This window comes from Grus americana, chromosome 5, assembly GCF_028858705.1.
Source record: "Grus americana isolate bGruAme1 chromosome 5, bGruAme1.mat, whole genome shotgun sequence".
Taxonomy (NCBI): Eukaryota; Metazoa; Chordata; class Aves; order Gruiformes; family Gruidae; genus Grus; species Grus americana.
In genome coordinates this window covers 59,092,961-59,114,153 of record NC_072856.1, presented here as the reverse complement: position 1 = coordinate 59,114,153, position 21,193 = coordinate 59,092,961, and the positions used below count along the sequence as shown (strand labels likewise).

General features: G+C 43.3%; 1 protein-coding gene across 22 annotated transcripts in view; it reads left to right on the top strand.

The window, feature by feature from the left end:
- The first annotated feature begins 6,967 nt into the window (after positions 1–6,967).
- The window catches only part of CDC42BPB (CDC42 binding protein kinase beta), a 94,662-nt gene continuing 80,436 nt past the window's right edge, over positions 6,968–21,193 (top strand). For 7 of the 22 annotated variants that reach the window (XM_054826122.1, XM_054826119.1, XM_054826118.1 and 4 more), the window contains exon 1: positions 6,971–7,428. In XM_054826122.1, coding sequence (XP_054682097.1) covers positions 7,251–7,428 — 178 coding nt within the window. In that variant the 5' untranslated portion in view covers positions 6,971–7,250. Of the gene's footprint in view, positions 7,429–21,193 lie in introns of all 22 variants that reach the window. The other 15 variants (XM_054826114.1, XM_054826113.1, XM_054826117.1 and 12 more) reach the window with 5 other exon arrangements.

The following is a 21,193-nucleotide window of genomic DNA, read 5'->3' as shown; positions in this document are numbered from 1 at the left end:
TAATGCTGGGTTTGGTCTGTCTGTGAAGTTGAAATCCCAACAGAGGCACCTCATTGCAGATTCAATTTTCAAAACTTCAGGTTGCTCTAAAATGTGTGGATTATATTCAACAACTCTACAGGGCTAAAATGAAAACAATGAAAGTGTGGGGACAGCAGATAGCTTTTTATTGTCAGGAGTGGTTGAGGGCTGGTGACTACAGAGCGAGCTGGAGGCCCTTGCAGGACCAGCAGTTGTCCTCTCCTTCACTGAAGCTGGAGAGCAAGGCTGACTGCTACTCCTCCTGAGAGGGTGAATGCACTCCCAGGAGCATTGCCAGCCACCATTCAACCTTCAGCCCCAAATTAGCAGGTGCACATCCAGCTCTTCAGGGTCCTCCCTGGCTTTTTGTCTCCCTTTCCCCTTGATTTCCACAGGCAGCATGATCACCACAGACCCCTGAGCAGTCCAGTTGGGTGCCACCACCCGCTCCTGCAGCATCTGCTCCTGGAGGATGAGTAGCTCATCGCTAGTCCCGAAGAGAAGAGGGTTGACGTGGGGGATGACAGTGAGGCAGCTCTCAGCAGGGAGGTGGGAATGGGGGGGATCAAATATTTCCCATGGGATGTGGGACTGGCAGTGGCTGGGAGGAGTCAGGCAGGGGTAGCATTCACGCTTGCCTGCAGTGCTGTGAAGTTCAGGTCTCTTCTGAATTGCTGTCAATGTTGCTACAAATCACAGTAATTGCTGGCATAACGTGTGAGACAGAGGGCTTCCGCGCAGCTTTGCTGAGACAGGGTAAGGTGGAAGCCGAAATAGTAGCATTTGTGTAAATCCAGACTGAGTGCCTCTGGATGTGTAATGGTGCAGCCAAGATCAGCCTGAAGCTCGGGTGAAATCTTTGTTCAGAGCAAGTGAATAGGAGCAAAATGTCTTTTTTTGCACATTGTCAGGAAAATCACTTTGTTTTTGGAAGAGGTTTTATCGCACAGAGAAGTGATAATTATCAGAAGCAGCCTTTCAGGATATTTGATGCTGAAGCTGGTATGGTTATTTTTTCACTGTCCCAGGATACTGTGACTAAATTGAAGCCATTTTGGTCCCACCTCTGCCTTTCTGAACAGTGCTCAGAAATTTATAATAATAAAGAACCATCAGCTGAGGATGGTTTGCCAGGTCGTCATTGCTGAAGAAGTAGAAGTGTTTTCTGCACAATATCTCCTGCTGCTTTTAGGGCAGTGTACAACTGTATTTTTCCTGAACGCTATTTATGCTCTGCCTGTATCTTAGAAATAGATTGGAATATTTTCTGATTTCAACTTCTCATTACCACAAAATGATTATCTATGGATTGTCCATTGTGGAGAGAGAACCAGGGAAGAGAATACAATAGAATTTGCTTTTTATTTTGATTATACAAGTGTCTGAAAATCAAAGAGCACTTTGCCATAGAAGAATGAAGTGTCTATTAAAGTAACATTACTTAAAATGCAAAAATATTTCATTCAAAGCAGACTAGTTTTTTTCCTTGTAGGTAGACTTAGTTGTGCTTATCTCCATGGGAACACTCCTATTAAAGTCAGTGACAGATTTTTAAAGGTTCAAGGAAGAAGACTGGAGAAGTTTTATTTTTCATCTCCAGTCATTCCTCTCAAGACATTAAAAAATTAATAAAATGCAGTATTAATTTAAAATGCATTATAACACAGCTACTCTCAGCAACCCAAGAGAACTAATCCTACAGATTAGCTAAGAAAAAGGAACGCATTTCCTATCTATTTTTTGCACATATCATCTAAAACTCATCTTATTCTCTGCAACGAACAGTACTACTGTCAGATTGGCTGAACCACAATGCCAGAGTATATAGCCAAAAAAAAAGAAAAAAGCTCACAAAACAAAATTGGATAATCTTAGTCTAGCATCAACTCAGGCACAAAAAATTGCCTCTAGCAACACAATGCTTTTCACACTTTGTACAAAGATTGATCTGACCGAGTCTGGCAGATGTGAAGTTGCAGTAAGACAACACTATTACATGACAAAATGGCAGCTGGACAGAGAGCAAGCCGTGGTACTGCTACTTGCAAGATGTCATAATTGTCGATGAGTATTTGGTTTTTTTACTATCGTCCCTGTACCACTGCTGCTACCTCCTTTGAAGATCCCTGAAGCAGCATGAGGCTAAGGAGGGGCTTATGTTTTGTTTTGCCAGTCTTTCAGCATCACCACGTGCCCAATCAGACCGGATCATTGAGCCAACGCTTTCCTTGGGATATTGTGGACTTGAAATCAGAACTGAAATAAATTCAAGCTGTTGTGTTGCCTCAATGTGGTGATGACATTCTGTTCCAGATGTCCACGACAATGACCTCATCTAAACTCCTAGTTCCCTACACTTCAGTCATTTTCAGACAAATTCTGGAAAAAAAAAAAAAAAAAAAAGAACAAGTGGCCTCATAATGATTTTGATGGAAGCAGCTGCCCACTTCAGTTAATGCTGCTCTCAAAGCGTGAACAGAATGGGAAGCCCGTTAATTTGATGTGATCATGTCAAGCTCCTTGTATTAAACCGCCTGTAATCAGGAAACATACTGATCAATAAGACTGACGGTTTCCTGAAACAGCAGCAGGGAGGGAAGCTCCTTTCTTTCAGGTGAACTTTAAATAGGCATAAACTATTGAGAAAGAAAACTATATGAGTAAGAAAAAATACTGAGGAAAACAACAATGCGTTTGGGAACCTGGTGCATCTAGACTGGAAGAAATGAGGGATTAGCATGGTTTCTTTGCCTATGATGGCACTCTGCTCCCTAAATCCTGCAAAGCAAACCAGTCAGAAGTGATCGTATCCCTAAAAGTCCCCACTAATACACCTAAATATATTTTGCTTCCTTAGGTTTTTTTTCCTCTTTAAGAAAGCATGCGGCAAGTGCAAGATCTTTTCATATCCCAGTTTGCCTCACCTTCAGTTCAAAACGTTGGGTTATACCATCACTAAAATCTAGGTACTTACAAGAGTAAAACAGAAGCACTGCCAACAAATGCACTTAATGGCAGAACACACTTAACAGAAGGTTGCCTGCCAAATGGCTTTGCTGCTTTTTTATTTGTATTATTGTAATGAGAAAGCATTTAGTGAAAATTGGAAATGACCAGACTCTCAGCCCTTCCTAGCACTTCTCCATGAGCAACTGCCCTTTCTTTCCTCCCACTTCACTCATCATTGTGTGCATGGTTTGTGAAACCTCCATACTCAGTTAGTGCATTAGCAGTGAGCCGGAGCAGACATAGCTCCTGTGAAGCTAAAGCAGAGTTGTAACATCCACCACCCTACCAAAAAAGCAGATACTTTGTTTTCTTTGAGAATTTTTCCATGTACTTCCCACTGTGGCTAACGTCACACCAACAGTGGCTTAGTTGTTGTTGTTTTTAATATTGAATATATTAGCTCAATCCTCAGGCTTACATGATGCAATGTTATCAAAGACAGCCCCCACTCAGAGGCTATTTTTGGCTCCCAGTGTGGATGGCAGCTGTAAATTTACACTGCTTTTGGCAAGAAGGAAATTTTTAGAATATTGCCAAATACAAACAGAGCTGGAAAGGTGACAGTTCGCTAAAAAATAATTCCAGGAAGGAAAGTCTATGATAACAACAAGATATAAACCAGTTATGCTGCTTTTAGGCATGCTTAACTCTTTCTTATATTCTACCTTTGGAACTCATTACTAGGAGCTTTCTCCAGTTTCAATTTCATTATATTTTGCATTCTGAATCCTTAGAAAACTCCTCCCTTGCTCCACATTAGTCAACTTTTCCCTCAGTTCTCATCTAATTTCCTTCATGTGTAGAATATATTTAGATCTTCTAGCTAAGTTTTCTAGCTGTTCAGAGTCTCCCCTTTGCCTATTCATGTAAAAATAATTAAAACAAAAAGCAAATAATAGATTGCAACTTGATGTTTCTTTCTCTTTTTCTAGAATTATCTGCCTGAATGGGACAAGGTATATATTTGCTACATCTTCACTTTTCTTCTTTTTTTTTTTTTTTTTAGCATGGGGAGTGGGGAGGTGTCTTCATTGTTAATGAGCTATGTTTGCAATTTCTGTCCACACTCTTTGTATTTCTTCAGTCGTCTCAATTCCAAAATGATCTGTGGGTGGATTTTCCTGAAGTCATAAAGTGGTGACACAGCTATTTCCTGTTGCCATCAAAATTCTGTAACAGAATTTCTCCCTCTACTAGTTCCTAAGTTACTTGGAGTACAGCCAAAAACAAACACAAAAAAAAAAGGGACCTAAGTTGATTTGATCTGAAAAAAACTTTTCAGTAGCCATATGGACTTCATGCCTTCAGCTCTGCAAGTCTACAATGATTCCAGAAAATATATAAGTGAGAACCTGTTCGCTTACATTTTCTCTCACCAAAAAAAAAAAAAAAAGATTTTTTTTAAATCAGATCAGTCCCAGAAAAAGGGGCTGTATTTTTCCACTGAAATATACCACAGGAAAAAGGAACTGGTAAGATGGATAACTTAATTCGTTTTAGCCAGATCACATTTATTTTTAGTATATGGAATTGGCACAGATGAGTAACAGAAGCAGAATACCTTCAGCTACATTTTGAAGCTTACATACATTTTTTAGCATGTATACCAAACATCATTTTTCAGCTAGGTAGGTTTTTTGTAACTGCAAACCTTGCTGTGAAAACCCAGCATTATTTACAATACACAAGGCTTTTAACTTTGCAATAGTTTTTTAAATCTTTCAGCTGATTCTGGAAATACCTACAGTATCGCTCATAAATAATCGTGCACGTGCTGGTCTCATACACTAAACCTTCCATAGTTGTTAAAGCAGGCTACAATATCATCTGTCACCCATCTGTCGTTTTCCCAGCACAGGATCTGATTCTTCCCTGTGACTGGTGTAAGTCAGGAATAACTTGAAATCCCTGAATGTAAATGTAAAACAGACTGAGGAGACTAGAAATATTGAGCGACTGGTAGGCAGAAAACGGCTATTTCTTCATCCAGCTGTAGTTTCCTTTATAATCTCTTCCTTGCTGAAGGAGGTGGTGATAATCACCATCTGCAGGAACAGATAAGAAGGGGAAAGATAGATATTGTAACAGGATCTTTAAAACTCTGTTCTCCCTAGCCATTACTCTGATCAACTGCCCAAAAATGAGTCTCCAAAGTGGTAACAAGTGGAAAACGTTAAACTCTCCTTTTAAACAAAGCACCAGCACCAGAAATAAAATTGGAATTGTTAAAATGCTAAGCATCCTGCAAATTAATGTATCTATGATATTAAACAGTCTGAGGTCAAGTGAAACAACTGTAACCAGGGAGGAACATCGAGAGAGAACAATGAAAACTTCTAGATACGCTGTGAAATATTTTTCAAGTGGATGTTTGCAGAAGGAAGTACAAAGAGATAGAAGTCATTTAGGAAAAACAAACCTATTCTAGTCCACTGTGGTTTTTCTTTGTTTTAAAATTATAGGCTCTTGGTATAAAAGTATGATTCATGGGATCTTCTATCGAATCACATTTTTTAGAATTAACAGGTCCCAACGTGCCTGTACCTTCTTGATCCAGGTAGTAGATCCAAGCACAGAGTACAGAATTATTACAACCTGAAAAGCTCTCAGATATAACAGGTATTTGGTGTCAAAGAGATATCTATCAGACGTGCCTGAGGGGCAAGGGCTCCTAGAAACAAGTACTTCTGTAATCATCTGCTGGACCTCTCTGTCATATGGGAGCAATACTTTTTGCTACACAATACTCCATCTAGCTCTGTCTGGTTGTGCTCCTAACCCTTTGAAAAGGGCAGCTCCCTGTATGCAGCACTGGTTGGGTCTGGCCCAGCCATTGGCCCTGAAGGTGACAGCTGAGAACATTCAGGTCTTTCAGCGACGACCAACGTGGAGGACCCCTTGCAACTGCAGCTGCTATGGTGCAAACCCTTGTCTAGCTCCAGCTCCTGGAGGCAGGGGGTTTCCCAGCCCTGACAGAACCAGCACTCAGCTGCCGCTCCTTCTGGTGTGATCATTTTCAGAAAGCACACAGCACTCCATCTACTTGCCAGGGGAGATGAGCAAGGAAACGGCATCCTTCCCAGTTCAGCTTTGCATCAGGACCTGACTGGCTGCATTCCTAGAGACGTAAACTCCCATCTCAAGCTATTCAGCATCTTGCCTTAAGGTGCTGCAGTCTCCGGAGAGAACAGTTCTCAGAATAAGTTGTAATGTTAAAAAAAAAAAAAAAAAAAAAGCACTGCAGAAAGTTTGAGTGCCTTACACCGAGCTCCCTTCTCCTTCAAGGGAGCGTGGACAGCAGCTGTTAACACACAGGGCTCTATTTGCCCAGGCTAGCTGCTGCTGCTCTGAAATAAAGCCCTATTGCCAGGCAGGTTTTGAAAGGCACAGAAAGCTGCAGACGCCATGTCCTGCTGTGGGGCCTTGTCTGCCCTGCCAGCCGCGCGCCTGTTGCCAGGGGCTCCACCGAGACAAGTCCAGCCGCAGAGCTGGGAATCGCGGCCCAGGCAGGGAAAGGGAAGGCCCCCTCCAGCCATGGTGCCCCGGGCCCCACATCAGCACTGGGCGGGCAGCACCCAGCGAAGGTCTGAGGGGATGGCGGCCTCCGGGGTCACCCCCGTCCTGGCACAGCCCGCTGCGGGCCTGGGTGGCTCAGGGCAGGCTGCCCAGCCTCCAGAGCACCGCGGTCCCTGCCTGACCGGTGAGGAGCGGACTTCGCCCCCGAACGCGCGGACTGGAACGCGCACCCCCCTCCCTCTCCTCACACCCTCCGCGGCGGATCTGCCGAGGCGCTGCGAACAGCCAGCAGACGCTTCCCGCAGCCCGGCCCCGCCCCGCTACGGCACGGCGCTCGTCCCAATCTTCCTGTGCGGCTTCGCACGGCCCTGCCCACGTCGGAGCGCGCGGACGCTGCGTGGTGGGCGTGGCCGGGTGCCGCCGGGGCTGCTCCGTGGGACGCGCCGGGCCGCGCTCGCCGGGGCCGCTGCTGCCGGGGGAGGAGTGGCCGGGTCCGGCCCATGGACCGTCCGGGCCTGAGGCGGAGCCCGTGGAAGGAGCCGCTCGGTCCCGGCGCCGCCGTCGTGAGGGGCGGGAGGCGGCGCGGGGCGCGGGAGGTGCGGCGCGGCTGAGCGCGGCGCCCCGGGCCTTTGCGCGCCGCCGTCCGCCGGTTTCGCCGCCGCCCGAGCGGGCCGGCCCTGCCCTGTGTCCGCCGCCGCGGCACCATGTCGGCCAAGGTGCGGCTGAAGCGGCTGGAGCAGCTGGTGCTGGACGGGCCGCAGCAGCACGACAGCGTGCTGAGCGTGGAGACCCTGCTCGACCTCCTGGTCGGCGTCTACGCCGAGTGCAGCCGCGACTCGCCGCTCCGCCGCGACCGATACGTCTCCGACTTCCTCGAGTGGGGTGAGCCCGGGTGGGAGGATGGGGACGGGGCCATGGGGGAGACGGGGCCCGGCCGGCGCCGTGAGTGGGAGGGACGGGGCCCGGATAGCGGGCGGGGGGGGGGGAGGGTTCTGTGGGATCCCCACCGCCCTGATCCCCGGGCGAGGGGCGGCGAGCTGGCCCAGGAGGGCGGCCCGGCCCCGGGAGTGCGCTCTCCGCCGCCGCTCCCGTCTGCAGCCGGGCGGGGTGGGGAGACGCCGCCCCTGGATGCGGAGCTTCCCTGGGGAACACCCCCGCCGCCAGCCGGGCCCTGACCCCTGCGGGTCTCCTCCCAGCTCCGCTCGGTCCCAAGCGAACCGCTTGGCAGCCGGCGGCAGGAACAGCACCGGAGTGTCCTTGGCCTGAAACCCTGCTCGGCTTAACCCGAAATGTCAGGCTAATCCAGTGCTCCTCGGAGGGTTTCCTACCTGGGGGAGGGGGAGAGCAGCGGGCTCAGGCTTTGAAATACTGCTCTGGTGCCGGATGTGTTGCTGTTAGAGAGGGCGTGCCTTGGAGGAACAGCAGTTACCGTTCGTCGTGCAGTCTTTTTAATTTGGGCATGCCCCCGAAGGACAGAGCAATTCTAGGCAGCCTTTATAACAGCTTTGTTTAATGGTTTCCTACTGTTAAGCAGCCCGACAATGAGAAACCTCCAACAGTCCGGAGCGTACTGCCAAAAGAAAACGTGGATACTTAGGATAAAAGTTTTCTATCCAGTGTTGTTTAGTTAAGGCTATTGACTACAGGTATGTGGATAGGAGAGATCCTTCCCTGCTGCATGCCTAAATGAATTTATGTTAAAATGGCCACGGTGGCTGACTGGTTTATTCAGCTGAGTAAGTTATGAATAATAATGATGAAGGTGACTTAACTTCTCTATGGAATAAGAATTGGAGGGGAGGGAGGAGAGATCATTGCTCACGAGTATATTGTCCCGTTTATCAGCTGTTCCATGCATGTACAGTTAATTAGGCTTTTAAAGAGCCCTCTTAAAAAAAAAACAACAACAAAACAAAGGATTTCCTAAGGGAGAGGGAGGGGCCGGTTTACTTCAGTAAATGCAAATGTGCGTCTTTAGCACTACAGACCAGAGCACTAACATGTACGGACAGCTGGTTCTCCTTAATTTCTGTGGGGACCACCACTCTTTGTCATACACTAACAAACTAAGAGGATTCACTTCCTGGACTCTTCTATTGACGTCAGTAATGCGATTGCCAACTGAATAATTAACCACTTTATCACATCTGCCCCGCAAGGCTGCAGCCTGGGGAACATTGATTATTTGTTTTGTGGTGGGAGCTTTGTATGTCTTCTGCAAAGTGCAATCTAGTTTTATACTCATGTTTTCAAGCTGATGGCTTGAACAAGTGAGCACCTACAAACTGTTAGTACTTTGAGCACTGAAGTTGAGGAAAGGATTTGGGGCAGGCCAAAGAATGATATGCTTTTCCTATAGCACTGCTGGTGGTTGTATCTTACTGATTGATCCCTATGTTGTCATTTTCTGTGTGATGGAGAGGCCAATTATCCAATTGTTTATAAAATCGCTTCTTTTAATTCTATTTATTGTGTTCACTGAATGTGAAAAGGTTACTGACTTGATGAAAAGTATAGCTTGCAATAAAACCAGCGTGTGTAGTTCTCACTGCAGTGTGGGATTACCCTAGTATAACAAAGTGCCTATTCAATAAATAATTGAAATGTATGTGAGCTACCATCTGGTGCTGCAGAGTAGGGATAAAAGTTTGTAATCCAGGGTCTTGATGGTAAGGGGATGGGTCTAAATCTGGACTGCTGTATATTTGTGTTCCATCAACAAGGAATACCCTTAAACCCAATTACAGTTGATACTGTGTGTTCCTCCCTTTCCTTCAAGCTGTTAAAAACAAATAAATGCCAACAACGAGACACCTTTTATCTGTGTCCTAATGCCCTCACAGTATGTTTCCACTGACAAGGAACTTGTTTCTGCCTCCAGCTAATAAGGAAAATATCATGCCAAACACGCTAATCTTCCTCATGTCATGATGTGCAGTTTTAATTACAGCTTGATTCTCTGTTAGAAGATATTCTGGATTGATGTGCACAAGTTTTGTGTGCTGTTATGCATCTGTAGAAGCATGAGAGTGTGGTTAAATATTTGGTATATACTTTGAAGATCAGTGTTTCTTTATCCGCTGGAGACAGAAGGAATTTCCTTTTGACAAAATGGAGACTTATCACTGACAGTGGAAATAAGCTGCATAGGTATTAAGGTTAAATTAAGCCAAGCTATATAACAAGCATTTCTTTTCTATTTTGGATTTAAAACTGGGTGTGAGGTATCACACACACAAAATTCCCTTAAAATGATTCAGCATGGCTAATGGACTTGCTTGGGCTCTTAATTGCCAAGAGAAAATAGAGTTCAGGCGTGGTAGTTGAGGCAGAGTTTTTTCCTGGCTGTGGGGTGCAGAGGAGATGCTGAGTTGTGTGGTGTAGCTGCTGAATGTGGGTGTATCTGCTCTCTGACAGCAGCTCGTATTCTGGAGCTGGTGACTGTGGGAGAAGGAAGTGGGGAGTCCAGAAAACTGTTTCACATTTATCCTGTGGGACTTATGCTACCTTCTCCCTATTCAACATCTGTAGAAGCCTTGCACCTCACCTGCAGAGGCTGGTGAGCCCCAAATGGTGGATCTCATTGCTTCTGTCCTATAAATCCCGCTACTGCTTCCTGGCAGTCCTGCCACAGGCTTATTTTTTAAAAATCTTCTTCCTATTTGCTAACCATAGAAGAGCATAGGGTGGGGCTGTTCGCCTTGAGGCAGCTTGTGGCTTCCATCGCTTTAGAAATGTTTTAAGAATCTGCCATTTTAACCTTGGCAATTGTAGCTTTCCCATGGTGAATGGAGCTTTCAAAGAGACTATATTTTGTCCTTATACTGGAAGTATAATACGCGTATCTTTATGCCAAGTATCTTTGGAGAAGAGCTAGCTGAGCTACAAGTGAGGAGTTCAAAAGCTCTTTTCTTCTAGTTATTTTTATTTACAGCTCCTGTTGAATAATGTCTTGCCCAATTGGTTATCACTGTATTGTTTATATAATATTAAAATAATGCTCGGTATTCTTAGTGGGAATTGAATCCAAGTCTGTTAGATAGCAGACCCATGTCTACATGTTCAGAAAGAATTTCCCAAATCTGTGCTTAGTGTCTTTTAAACTGTTGCTACATCTGCTGCTCCTAGAGTGAGAAATAGTGGGGAATCCTAACAGTGAGGAGTCCTGTTTATTCTAGTTGTACTTGCTCATTCTTCTCTGAAAGTCTTCAGTGAAACTGGGCTGCTACAACCCTTGTGCCTCTGAGGCCAAGTTGCTTGACCATCTCTGCTCATCCTTCCAGTTGTTAATAGAGCAACCTAGCTGGCATCTGGGGAGATGCTGGAACTGGACGGTCCTGGGTCCTAGGAAGCCTGTAAACAGTCTGCACGGCTCTGGGAGTCTATGGAGGTACTTCCCTTGTTAAAGCTGTTAAAAATGTATGCTGTCCCTTGTTTCACGTGACGAGAAGTACAAGAGTGCTGGAGCAGCACGGCTGCGGCTCAGGTGTCCATGCATCACCTGTCCTTTGGCTTTTAGGTACAGCATGTTCTTCCCTATGGAGCCCCTTGTTCTGTCATACTGAGGGATCCGAGTCTTTCATAATCCTGTGCTAGAATGGCTGCTCGCAGGGCACCTTGCTTGCTGGCATCACATTTGTGCTCATCTGACATCACCTTGTTTTTCAGGAGTTATCTTAGTTGGCTGTTGCTGGTGCTTACTGCCCCTTACTTCCAGTCAGCAGAGACTGGCGCAACCGGCTGTTCCATTTTTGAACAGCTACTTGGCACAGTTTGCAGCCAGCAGGCAAGCATGTTCAGAGAAGAGTCTAACAGGAATGGGCCTTATTTGTATTCAAAATGCTCTTGGTGCTGCATAGACTCTCTTGCTCCAGCCTTTGTTTCCTCTGACCCTGTTTTGTACTGCTGGCATGCTACAGAGGGCAAGATGGCACATGTTGTCCCCACATAGTTCATTCAGTGTTGTCTTACTTGTGGACTATGTACTGGCTAGTCCTTTCTGTGAATACACCTCAAAATCAATGTCAGAGTAGCTTAGACTGATCTGATTTTTTTTTTCCTTGAAGCAGGTGCATGGGATACTTCTGTGAACTATTTCTCCTGATGTGTTATAAGCAGTCTGTTTAAATGCTGACTTACCTTCTGCATTCTCAGTTTGTCCAAGCTCTGCTACCCAGCTAGACTGGCCTTCTGCTTTTGGATGGTGGTGGTGAGGTTTTTTGTTTGGGTGTTTGTTTTTATTTTTCCTGAGAGGAACTTACTTTAAGGGGACTGAAGCTGTGGGGAAAAGAAAGAAGATTGCGGATGACTAGCACAAGTAGGCCGGCTGGGCACCTGCTCCTGAGTCCTTGAAGACAGTCTGGTCTAATAGGCAGTGGATGCTGGTATAATAACAGCAATATATTCCCAGTCTGGGCTAGAGGAGGGGAAAATGTGCATGCAGAGTGCTCAAAGCAACCTCTTTAGCCTAGCCTCAAGTCGCCACTTTTGGGTATAAGTGTTACACTTGGGGCTGGACCATAGATGCACAGAAATTTCACTAGAAACGGTTGCTGTCGTGCTGGTGCAGTGATTCACAACTTCAGGTCACTGTCAGGACTGGTGCTTCAAGTTTGGATCTTGCTGTTGGGGAGCGGCTCTGTGAACTTTGCAAGTCTACTCTCAGACCTACTTTCTTCTCTTTCTAGCTCTGCTTAAAGAGGCACCTTAACCTTTCAAATAAAAAAAAAAAAGGCAAGTGAGGGAAGGGAGAACCTTGCAGGGTGGCCTGTCTGTCAGAAGAATGTAGAGCCTGTTCTCTCAGCCTGAAAGCAGTTGTATTCAGAAGCGTAGATATGGACCTGAGAAAAGGTCTTCCCAGCCTACATTAGAGCATCTTCAAAACTAGCTGCAAGAAGAAGCATCTTCAGAACTAGTCTTCTGACTGCCACAGGCACTGATGCGCTAGAAGTTGTTCTCGGTAAGGATGGGGGTACAATGTGTGGCTGTGCTGCTAGTATAGGAGGCAGAAACTATCTTTAAGTATTTTTGAAATGACCATAGAGTTGTTTAGACTTCGAGGGTTACTTATGAAGATCTTTTCTTTGGCCTTTCTGGATTACACCGGGAAAAATGTCACTTGATAACAGGTCTGTCTCTTGACTTGAGGGCCTAAATTCTTCTCTTTTTTTCCCTTTAGCACTCCTCCCCCTCCCCTGCTTGCAGAAATACACATAGAAAGCCAGGACAGGACGTCAGGCTCTGCCGGCTTGTACAATGTCTTTCTCTGGGCAGGCAGAAGCTGTGCAGCGAGCAATAAGCCTGTTGGGCACGTGTGCGACGTGAGTGTGGTTGGATAACAAAGACAGCTGATGAACAAGAAAATTGAATTTCAGATTCTGGCCTAAGTTCCTGTACTTCCATCCTCTACCCACCAAAGTCCGTTACGATCCCTTGTATTAGAGCTAGCGGCAGGAGGGTGTGCATGAGGGCCTGCTGGGGCAGCTGCGGGTGCCTTGCAGAGGTTCTGGAAAGGCCCGTGGTGGTGGCCGCCATTTCTTTGTGCACAGTGCAGTGTGGATGCAACTTTAAACCCTTTCCTGCTCCCTGAGGGCTTTCCTGTGGTCAGGGATGGGGCACTGTAGCTAATGAAGCCTTTGATGGTCATCTGGCAGAATAGTGCAGTGTGGCCACTAAATCCCAGATTCCCGCTTTCTCTGCTTTGCATGAAGTGGTTTTGTTCTTTCCAAAAAAATATATGTTAGGATTAATTAATGTTGAAGTAGCGCAAACTGCTGTGTTAGCTTTAGCATTGTAGTCAGGGCTAGTGATCTGAAGGCATGAGGTTCAAAGCCTGCTGCTGAATGTATGATGGACCCTTTACAGTACATCTGTTCTAATCTCTTATTTTTAGAATGAGGTAATATCTTTTAATGACTTGTTCTGTAAAACTTTATGCTGTGAAACATTCGCATTGAATGCCACAGTCATATTTTGACAGTGGGAAAGTAATGTGGTCTGGAGGATGAGATATGCTGATGTGTGCTGTTAAAATGACAGATGTCCTGGGTGAAGCTTGTCTTCTGTCGCGTAGAAGGAAGCCGGTATCGCTTTTCTCCTGTGGGTAAAGTTGCTAATAAATAGCAGCAGTCTTTACTGAGCACTTGAGGAATTATATGGTGTGTTAAAGGCTGTGACCTATATTTTGTATGTTAATTCTGTTTATATGCGAAAACTCAGGGGTAAATAAGTCATACGTAAATTTGTCTTAATTTAGAAAAAATGTCTGCAGCTAATACTTTTTCACTCATGGTACATGATAAGGTATAGAATGCAGAAGTAAGGTTTCCTAAGCACCCATAAATTAACATTTTTTGACTTGTTTCGCTTAGAAATCTAAATTATTTTCATAATGCTTTTTCATAAGTAATACTAAGATATATTTTTACAAAAAAAAAAAAATTACGTCCTTAAAACTTCCATGGTTGGCACAGTTATGCATTATCAGTGGAAATGGCTTGGATGTTGGTTTAGTCAGCAGATTCAGTGCAATGAACTTTTTTATCAAATAGAGTTGAACTAACCTTTTTTTACAAATAATTCACATGTGGGAGTGAGTCAGTTTCTTCTACACCTACTAGAAACAAATGATTTTAACTGTGTGAGTCAGAACTGAAGAGACTTGTTTCATTAGCTTTTTTTAGCAAGTTGCTTATATATTAATGTTTTGGGTTTTAGACATGTTGATCTGTAGCTGAGATTAGTTGGGAATATTAACTACAGATGCTTCAGATTTGAGACTTACATATTATCCCTTGCTTGTAATTTGAGGCAATTCATGCAAGCTGTTTTTAGATGAGTATTACAAAAAGAAAGAATTATAGTACTTACCTAAACAATTGCAAATTTATCTGAGCTGTTAACAGCATAACGTGCCTAGGATAAGGAAAAATTTTATGGGTTAATCCTTTTTCATTACCCATGTCTGAAAAGATGAATAGGATGATGAAACACAAGCAAATCTGTTTAGAAAAATAGAAGGGACTTGTTAAAGCTTTTTACTGTACTTTTGCCTTTGATAATTCTTTAAATGGAGGTGAGATTAATTTTCTGAGTCTTTCATAAGGTACACTTGAGAATTCTAATATATTCCTGATGTAGTTACCAAAGAGCTTGTATCATGCTTGCTAATTTATCTCACTGAAGCTCTAGTATTTTTTGTATTTTTTTTTTCTAAGAAAAAGGATTTAATTTTAAAAAGCTTTACCAGGTCTAGGAATTTCTAAGTACATTTGCTCTGTGGTTCAATATGATCTGTTCATTTTAGCTGTCTCCTAATGCTAAAATATTCCACTCTATTTTTCTCATCAGCGTATGCAGATTGCCAGAATGCAAGCTTTCATTTATAAAGATCTTTGTTCACTATAATGAATGTAGCTTTCTTCAATAGGAAACTACACACTGTTTTCTTAAGCCTTGATTTTGCATAGACCTCAGTAATCATGTCTGTAGATATACTTAGAGTGCATTCAGATTAAGTGTGTGCATCCATCATTGCCAGCTGAGGCCTTAGGCATCCTGAAGTGCCTGAGATCTTAATTTCTGTCATTCATGTCATCAGGGTCTTAACGGTGAAACATGTTATTACTTAACCATGGCCTAAAGCTTCAGATGTGACTAGTACCTCTGGATGCCCAACCTGAGACCTCTATAAAGGAGTCTGAGCTTTGGAAAATGGTGGGGATGTCTTCACCAAGTATTGAATCATTGACAATGTATGGAGTTCATTAATCAGGTGTACATTAATGAAGGCTGAGGTATAGTTCTTAATTTGCTTAAATGCGGTGCCGTTGAGGGCTGAATATGTGTAGCTGCCTTTCCCAAAAAGGCCAAGAAGAGATCAGGAGCAGCTTTAATTCCAGATATATCCCAAATTCTTTTCACCGTTTATAATTGTTCTCCAACATAAAAATAAACATGAATAGGTCAGCTTAAACTTGGGTTATATTATTCTAATTTCATTAAAAAAAATATGAAGTAAGATGAAACCAGTTTTAAACTCACTTAAGTAGATATGTGGAAGTCAGTCTTAATGAAGTGTTGCAGATATTCTATCAGTATTGTACTTTTATTTGGGATATGTAGTTCCTGGGATGTGGATTCACTCTTTTTATAGATGGTGTAACTTTACCCAAAATGTAGCAACCACTATAGAAGTATGGGGGGTTTTAGTATATTACAGTTTCCCTGCTAGTATTGGTCCCTTAGCCTAAGAACTAAACCATATGCCTTCCCTGATGATGAGACTTAAGGAAGAGCTTTGGGTCACTAGAAATTTTCCACATGTATAAAAATAGGTCATGTTCTAAATTGGTTTAAACCCTGTAGTACTGGGGGAGAAAAAAAAGACAACAAATACCCTCTCCCAGCAAAGAATCCATTTTTTTTTAATTGAAGGCATTAAAAACTTGAATCCATTTTAGAGTTGTGGTAAATGGGTGTGGGATGGGGGAAATCTCTGTCTTCATCTGAGGAAGACAAGGTTTCTAGTAATTGCATGGTGATACTTCTCGGGCATGTGAAACCACTCTTGAGGAATTCCTCAGTCCCTGGTTTCCCCCCTCTTCCAGAGATCCATGTGTACCTTGGGATGGATGGGGACTGTCTCCATTGCCTTGCACACTTTTGGCTTTCTGCTGTTGTTACAGCATGACTTCTGTGATCTTCATTTCCTCAAAAGTTGGCTTCTTCGCAGAGCTTTTCTGTGTGCTGCTGGCTTTATTGCTGCCTGTGTGACTTGGATTATCAATACCGAAGGCTGGAGTGTTCTGAGTGTCTCTTATTTTACTGTAATTAAGGCAGAGTTGAAACAGCAGGAGGGTGACTTTAGGCATGAAGATCCTATTATCATTTTGAAATATGTTCCCAAAGGTTTGCTTTTTAAGATGCGTGTTTAGTCTTTAAATTTAGCTCTTTTTCTGATAGGATTAGTTAGGTCATCACATGTCATTGTTCCCTCCACCCCAACTCCTGTGTATGATGGCTATGTGGCTATGGTCTCCTTGTCAGCACTGAGATGGATGCCTAGTGTGCATGCTCTGCAGGCTTTGTTCTGCAGTCTTCTGACTGCTCTTGGACTGTGGATCTGAAGAGGAGTAGCAAATGCATTTTTTCTATGGCTAGGTATACTTGAGTAAGAAGTTTGTACTGAAAATTTTAAAATAAGGACTTGGGTTTCCATTATTTAGCCTGTGATCATTTGCACTGCGTCTGAGCAAAGTGGGAATGTAGGATCTGTCCACATTTTCTTTCTTTTTTGTTTGTGTGTTCTTAAAGGCAAGGAGGGGATCTTGCTGTGCGCTTGCTATCAGTGGTTCCTTTTAGGGTGGCTTTGTTGCCCTGCAACTCTCAAGTTACCTAAAAAAAGGAAACTACATTTTTGTGAATCAGAACCTCACCCTGTATGACTTATTATAGGAGGCTGGGAGAAAAAGCTTGGCTAAAAGTAATCTAAAAGTCCTATTGGAACCAGTGGTAGCTAGTAACTGCTAGATGTTGGGTTATAAATGCAGAGTGAAGGCTGGAGTCTGTGATATTTAATCTTTCTGCCTTTTATGGGTAATATGGTATTTTTCCTAAACTCGCAACACTTCATCTTTCAGAGCAGACTTTCTGAGAAGTTGCAGATGAGTTAGCCTGTTGTGTCACAGGGAAGAAGCACAAACATTCTCCTTCCAGACCAGCTTTAACTACTTGTAGCAAAATGCCTTAGTCATGTGGAGGAATTAACTTAAGCGTTAACAGAGTAAGTTAACACTTACTTAAGTTATGTAACTGAAGATTGCCATTACTAGTAAGTTCAGCCTTTGGTTTCCTGGACAGTTAATATTTAAGTTGGGAATAATGACAATATCAAACAGCTGTTTTTAAACTGTGGTACTCCAGATAACATAATGTAGGACAACATAAAGTGGGGATACCTAACTGGAGGCTGTATCAGGCCCACAAACTGTCTTTATCTTACCCTTAGAAGTATTTACTGGTTATTAAGGCAACTGAGCTGTGGTTATCACTTTGTGTATGTTACTGCGGGCCAGCAGGATTTACTGGATTGGGTGTAGTGTCATACAACAGGGCTGTACTGGTCAGGCTTGACCCAGGCAGGTCTACATCTGTGGCTAGAAATGATCAGTCCTTGTGCATCCTGAAGTTGACTCTGATGTGAATTGTAGAGACAAAAGACCTGATGCTTTGCGGGGGTCGGGGGGGGGGGGGGGGGGGGTGGGAGGGATTTTAATTTAAAAAAAAAAAAATCCGTGATGGAGAAGCTTTTACTACTCTTAGGAAAGGGATTGGCAGTAATGGCAGGGGAGGGTGGAACTAGATGTTCTTTAAGATCCCTTCCAACCCAAACCATTCTCTGATTCTATAATCATCCTCACTGTCAAAGGTGTGCATGCATCTGAGTGGCTCAAACCAGGAGCCCTGGTTGATTTTGACAGAAATCAGAGCTACAGGTAATCTAGTTTATAAACTTTCTGGTCTTGTGGGTAATATTAAACATTGTAAAGGCTTTGTTTAATGTTTCAGGCACTTTTTAAGTGCGGGGATAGCAGAGATTACATTCTATACTTTACCTTTTGCACATCCAGCATTATATTTCCTTCACACTGTAAAACCCTACAAAGTTCAGCATGACAAGTGCGAAGTCTTGCACTGTGGAAAAATTGGGGAATGACCAACTAGAAAGCAGCCTTGCAGAAAAAGATTTGTGGATCCTGGTAAACAGCTAGTTTAAAAAGTCTGTGTTGTACCATTGTAGAAATGGAGGCTGCCTGTGTACTGGACTGCATCAGCAAGAGTGTAGCCAGCAGGTCGTGGGAAGTGGTTATTCTGCTCCTTACAGCACTTGTGAGACCATTTCTGGAGTACTGTGTCCAGTTCTGGGCTTCCCAGCATATAAAAACCACTGGGAAACTGAAGTGAATCCAGCAGAGAACCACTGACGTGGCTGGAGGCCTGAAGCATGTGATGTGCAAGAAAAGTCTGAGATACCTGGGTTTGGTGAGCCTGGGGAAGTGGAATCTGATCATGATCCTCAACTGCCAGATGTGTGGTTAGGGAGAGCACAGAGGCAGACTCCTCTCAGCTGTGCCGCCAAGGAGAGGCAATGGACACAGGCTGTGGCAGGGAGGATTCTGACTGTGTGTAAAGGGAAAAAAATATTCCTCCTGAGGGTGGTCAGGCACTGGAGAGGCGCCCACAGAGGCGATGGTCGCTCCATCCTAGGAGATAAACCTCAGCAGGACAAGGCTACCTGCAACCTGATTGAACTTTGACATTATCTCAGCTTTGAGTAGGAGGTTGGACTCAGATCTCCAGAGGTCCCTTCCAACCTAAAATTATGCTGTGGTTCAGTATCATCCCCCCCCCCCCCCCCCGTTAGCAAATTTATTTAACATCATGGCTGCTTTAATAGAGAACAGTTGTTCTTTGTACTTCTCCAAATTAAAAGAAATATGTGTAATAGAATCTTGTTGTTGTAGATAAAGTAGTTGACACTTGTGAAAATTTACTATTCATTTTTTTGTAATCGTGTTTAACCTGATTGATTGGCATTTTACCACATAGTCTGAATGCAAGTATTGACAAACTTTTAACTAAATTTTAGGGTTGCAAAATGATGGGAAACTAAATTTTGTTCATGTTGTTCTGCCATTTATTTAATAAAAGCACCAATTTCCTCATTCCTGGAAGTGAATTGCCAGAACAGGTTTCAAGAACTTTGAACCTATGTTTTATGTCTAGTGCTTTTTCCCAAGTGTGATTTCCTTATGTCTAGTTGTTAGCCTTGATAGCAGTTGAAGTATTTTAAGGCTTTGTTCCATGGAGCTGTCAGAAGAGCCTGCAATCCCTGCATGACTGCGAGCCTGAATCATCCTTTACAAAAAATACAGGTTTAGCTGTTCTGCTAGATATGTTCTCATATCACAAAGGGATCTCTATCTGGTAGGGTTCCTAATATCCTCATGTCTGACATTATAAGGAGTCTGACTAAGCAGTTGCTAACAACAGGGTGAAACAAATCTTCCTCATAGTTGTAAAGATCTAATGGGAGATATTCGCTGTTTTTTGGTTTCCTCTGTAAAATAAGATATTGTATGGCTTATATGAAGTTGGACTTACAACATAGTTTTAACACTGATATTCTTTCTTGATGATAGTGCACTTAGCAAACCAAAAAGCACAACAAATTCAGTGTTTCAAAATCATATTGATATATGGAAAATAGCATGGGAAATGCTGTCGACGAGAGTAACAATGTACAAATGGGACAAAAAACCAAGAGCTGAATCCTTTATTAGTGGTGTGTTGTAATTATTAATAGAGTATCCCAAGTGACACTTGACTTTCCATACAATGAATTTATCTCTGGTTTTGAGTACGTTGCTTGCAGCATACTTCTGGGAAAATAATAATACTTTAAAAAATTTTCATGATGCCTAAATGCCTGGAAGTCTGGTAGACACTCTTGCCAGAGAACATACACTATCAGCTATGTCATGAAGGCGTTCATTGACAGTGCTATATAATGTAATGGTTCATTACCCTTCTGGGGCAAGGATTGTGTATGTGAGCAGTTTATAATGCGTGTGTTAAATTTTCAGAAGAAACTTTGAACAGTGTGTTGTATAGTTGTTTCGGATGTTGTGGTTGTGAGACCTCAGCTGTGTCTGTGATTGATGTATGGAAGTTGTTCACGCTGTGTTCTAGTTGCAGCGTATTGCTTCCCTCTTGGGAGGTACCTGCACCTTGTGCAGATACCTTGGGGGGAAGAGCAGATAGTGAAGTAATGGAAAGAACTTCTTTTGTGGACTGAGTCTTGCTGCCTAAAACTACTGGGAAATACCATCCCCCTCCTCTCATGTCCTTAATTTCCTCTTCTGTTTCATTGTTCAGACTTTTTACTTCTTATTTGTATTTAGAGAAGGCACTTTGAAGTGATGTCTCTAAAACGGCAATGCATACTTGTGCACACATTGCTGTGATGATCTTTTGCATCAGTGGCTGTAATATGTCATTGGGCACATTGGTAATCATAGTTCTTCAAGTATATGCTTGATAGCTACAGAATAAATAGTACAGAGACTTTACTGGAAAATGTGCTCCAGTAGTTTACCTTTAGAGCTCTGTGGGGAGCTCTGAAATGGGTGACAGCTGGTAAAAGATAATGGATTATCTTTCTGCAAGAGAGAAGCATGGGCAAGACCTACTTCTTGCTTCAATCTCCTTGCCTTCATCTCTCCCTCCCCCCTCATGTCCTATATAACACTTAAGAGTCTGTCCTCTGTTTTCTGAGGGACTTAGGTGAAGACTGTTATCACTTTCGTGTTTAAAAAAAAAATAAAAGTAATTGGCAAGGAAATAAATTTAACTGTGCAAAACAATTCATGGAAGAGGAAATCAGCACTGTCAACTTGTAATCTTCTAACACTTGTCCAGAAATAGATTGTTGAGGAGTCATAGTATTTGAATTAAAATTTGCAGTATTGGAATAAAAAAATAAGCAGGTATATGAATTAGAAAGGACTAGGAAAAGCATCACGTACAATCCTAAATATTGATCACTATACTACAAACAGTGGTCAGGCCAGATATCTTTACCTGG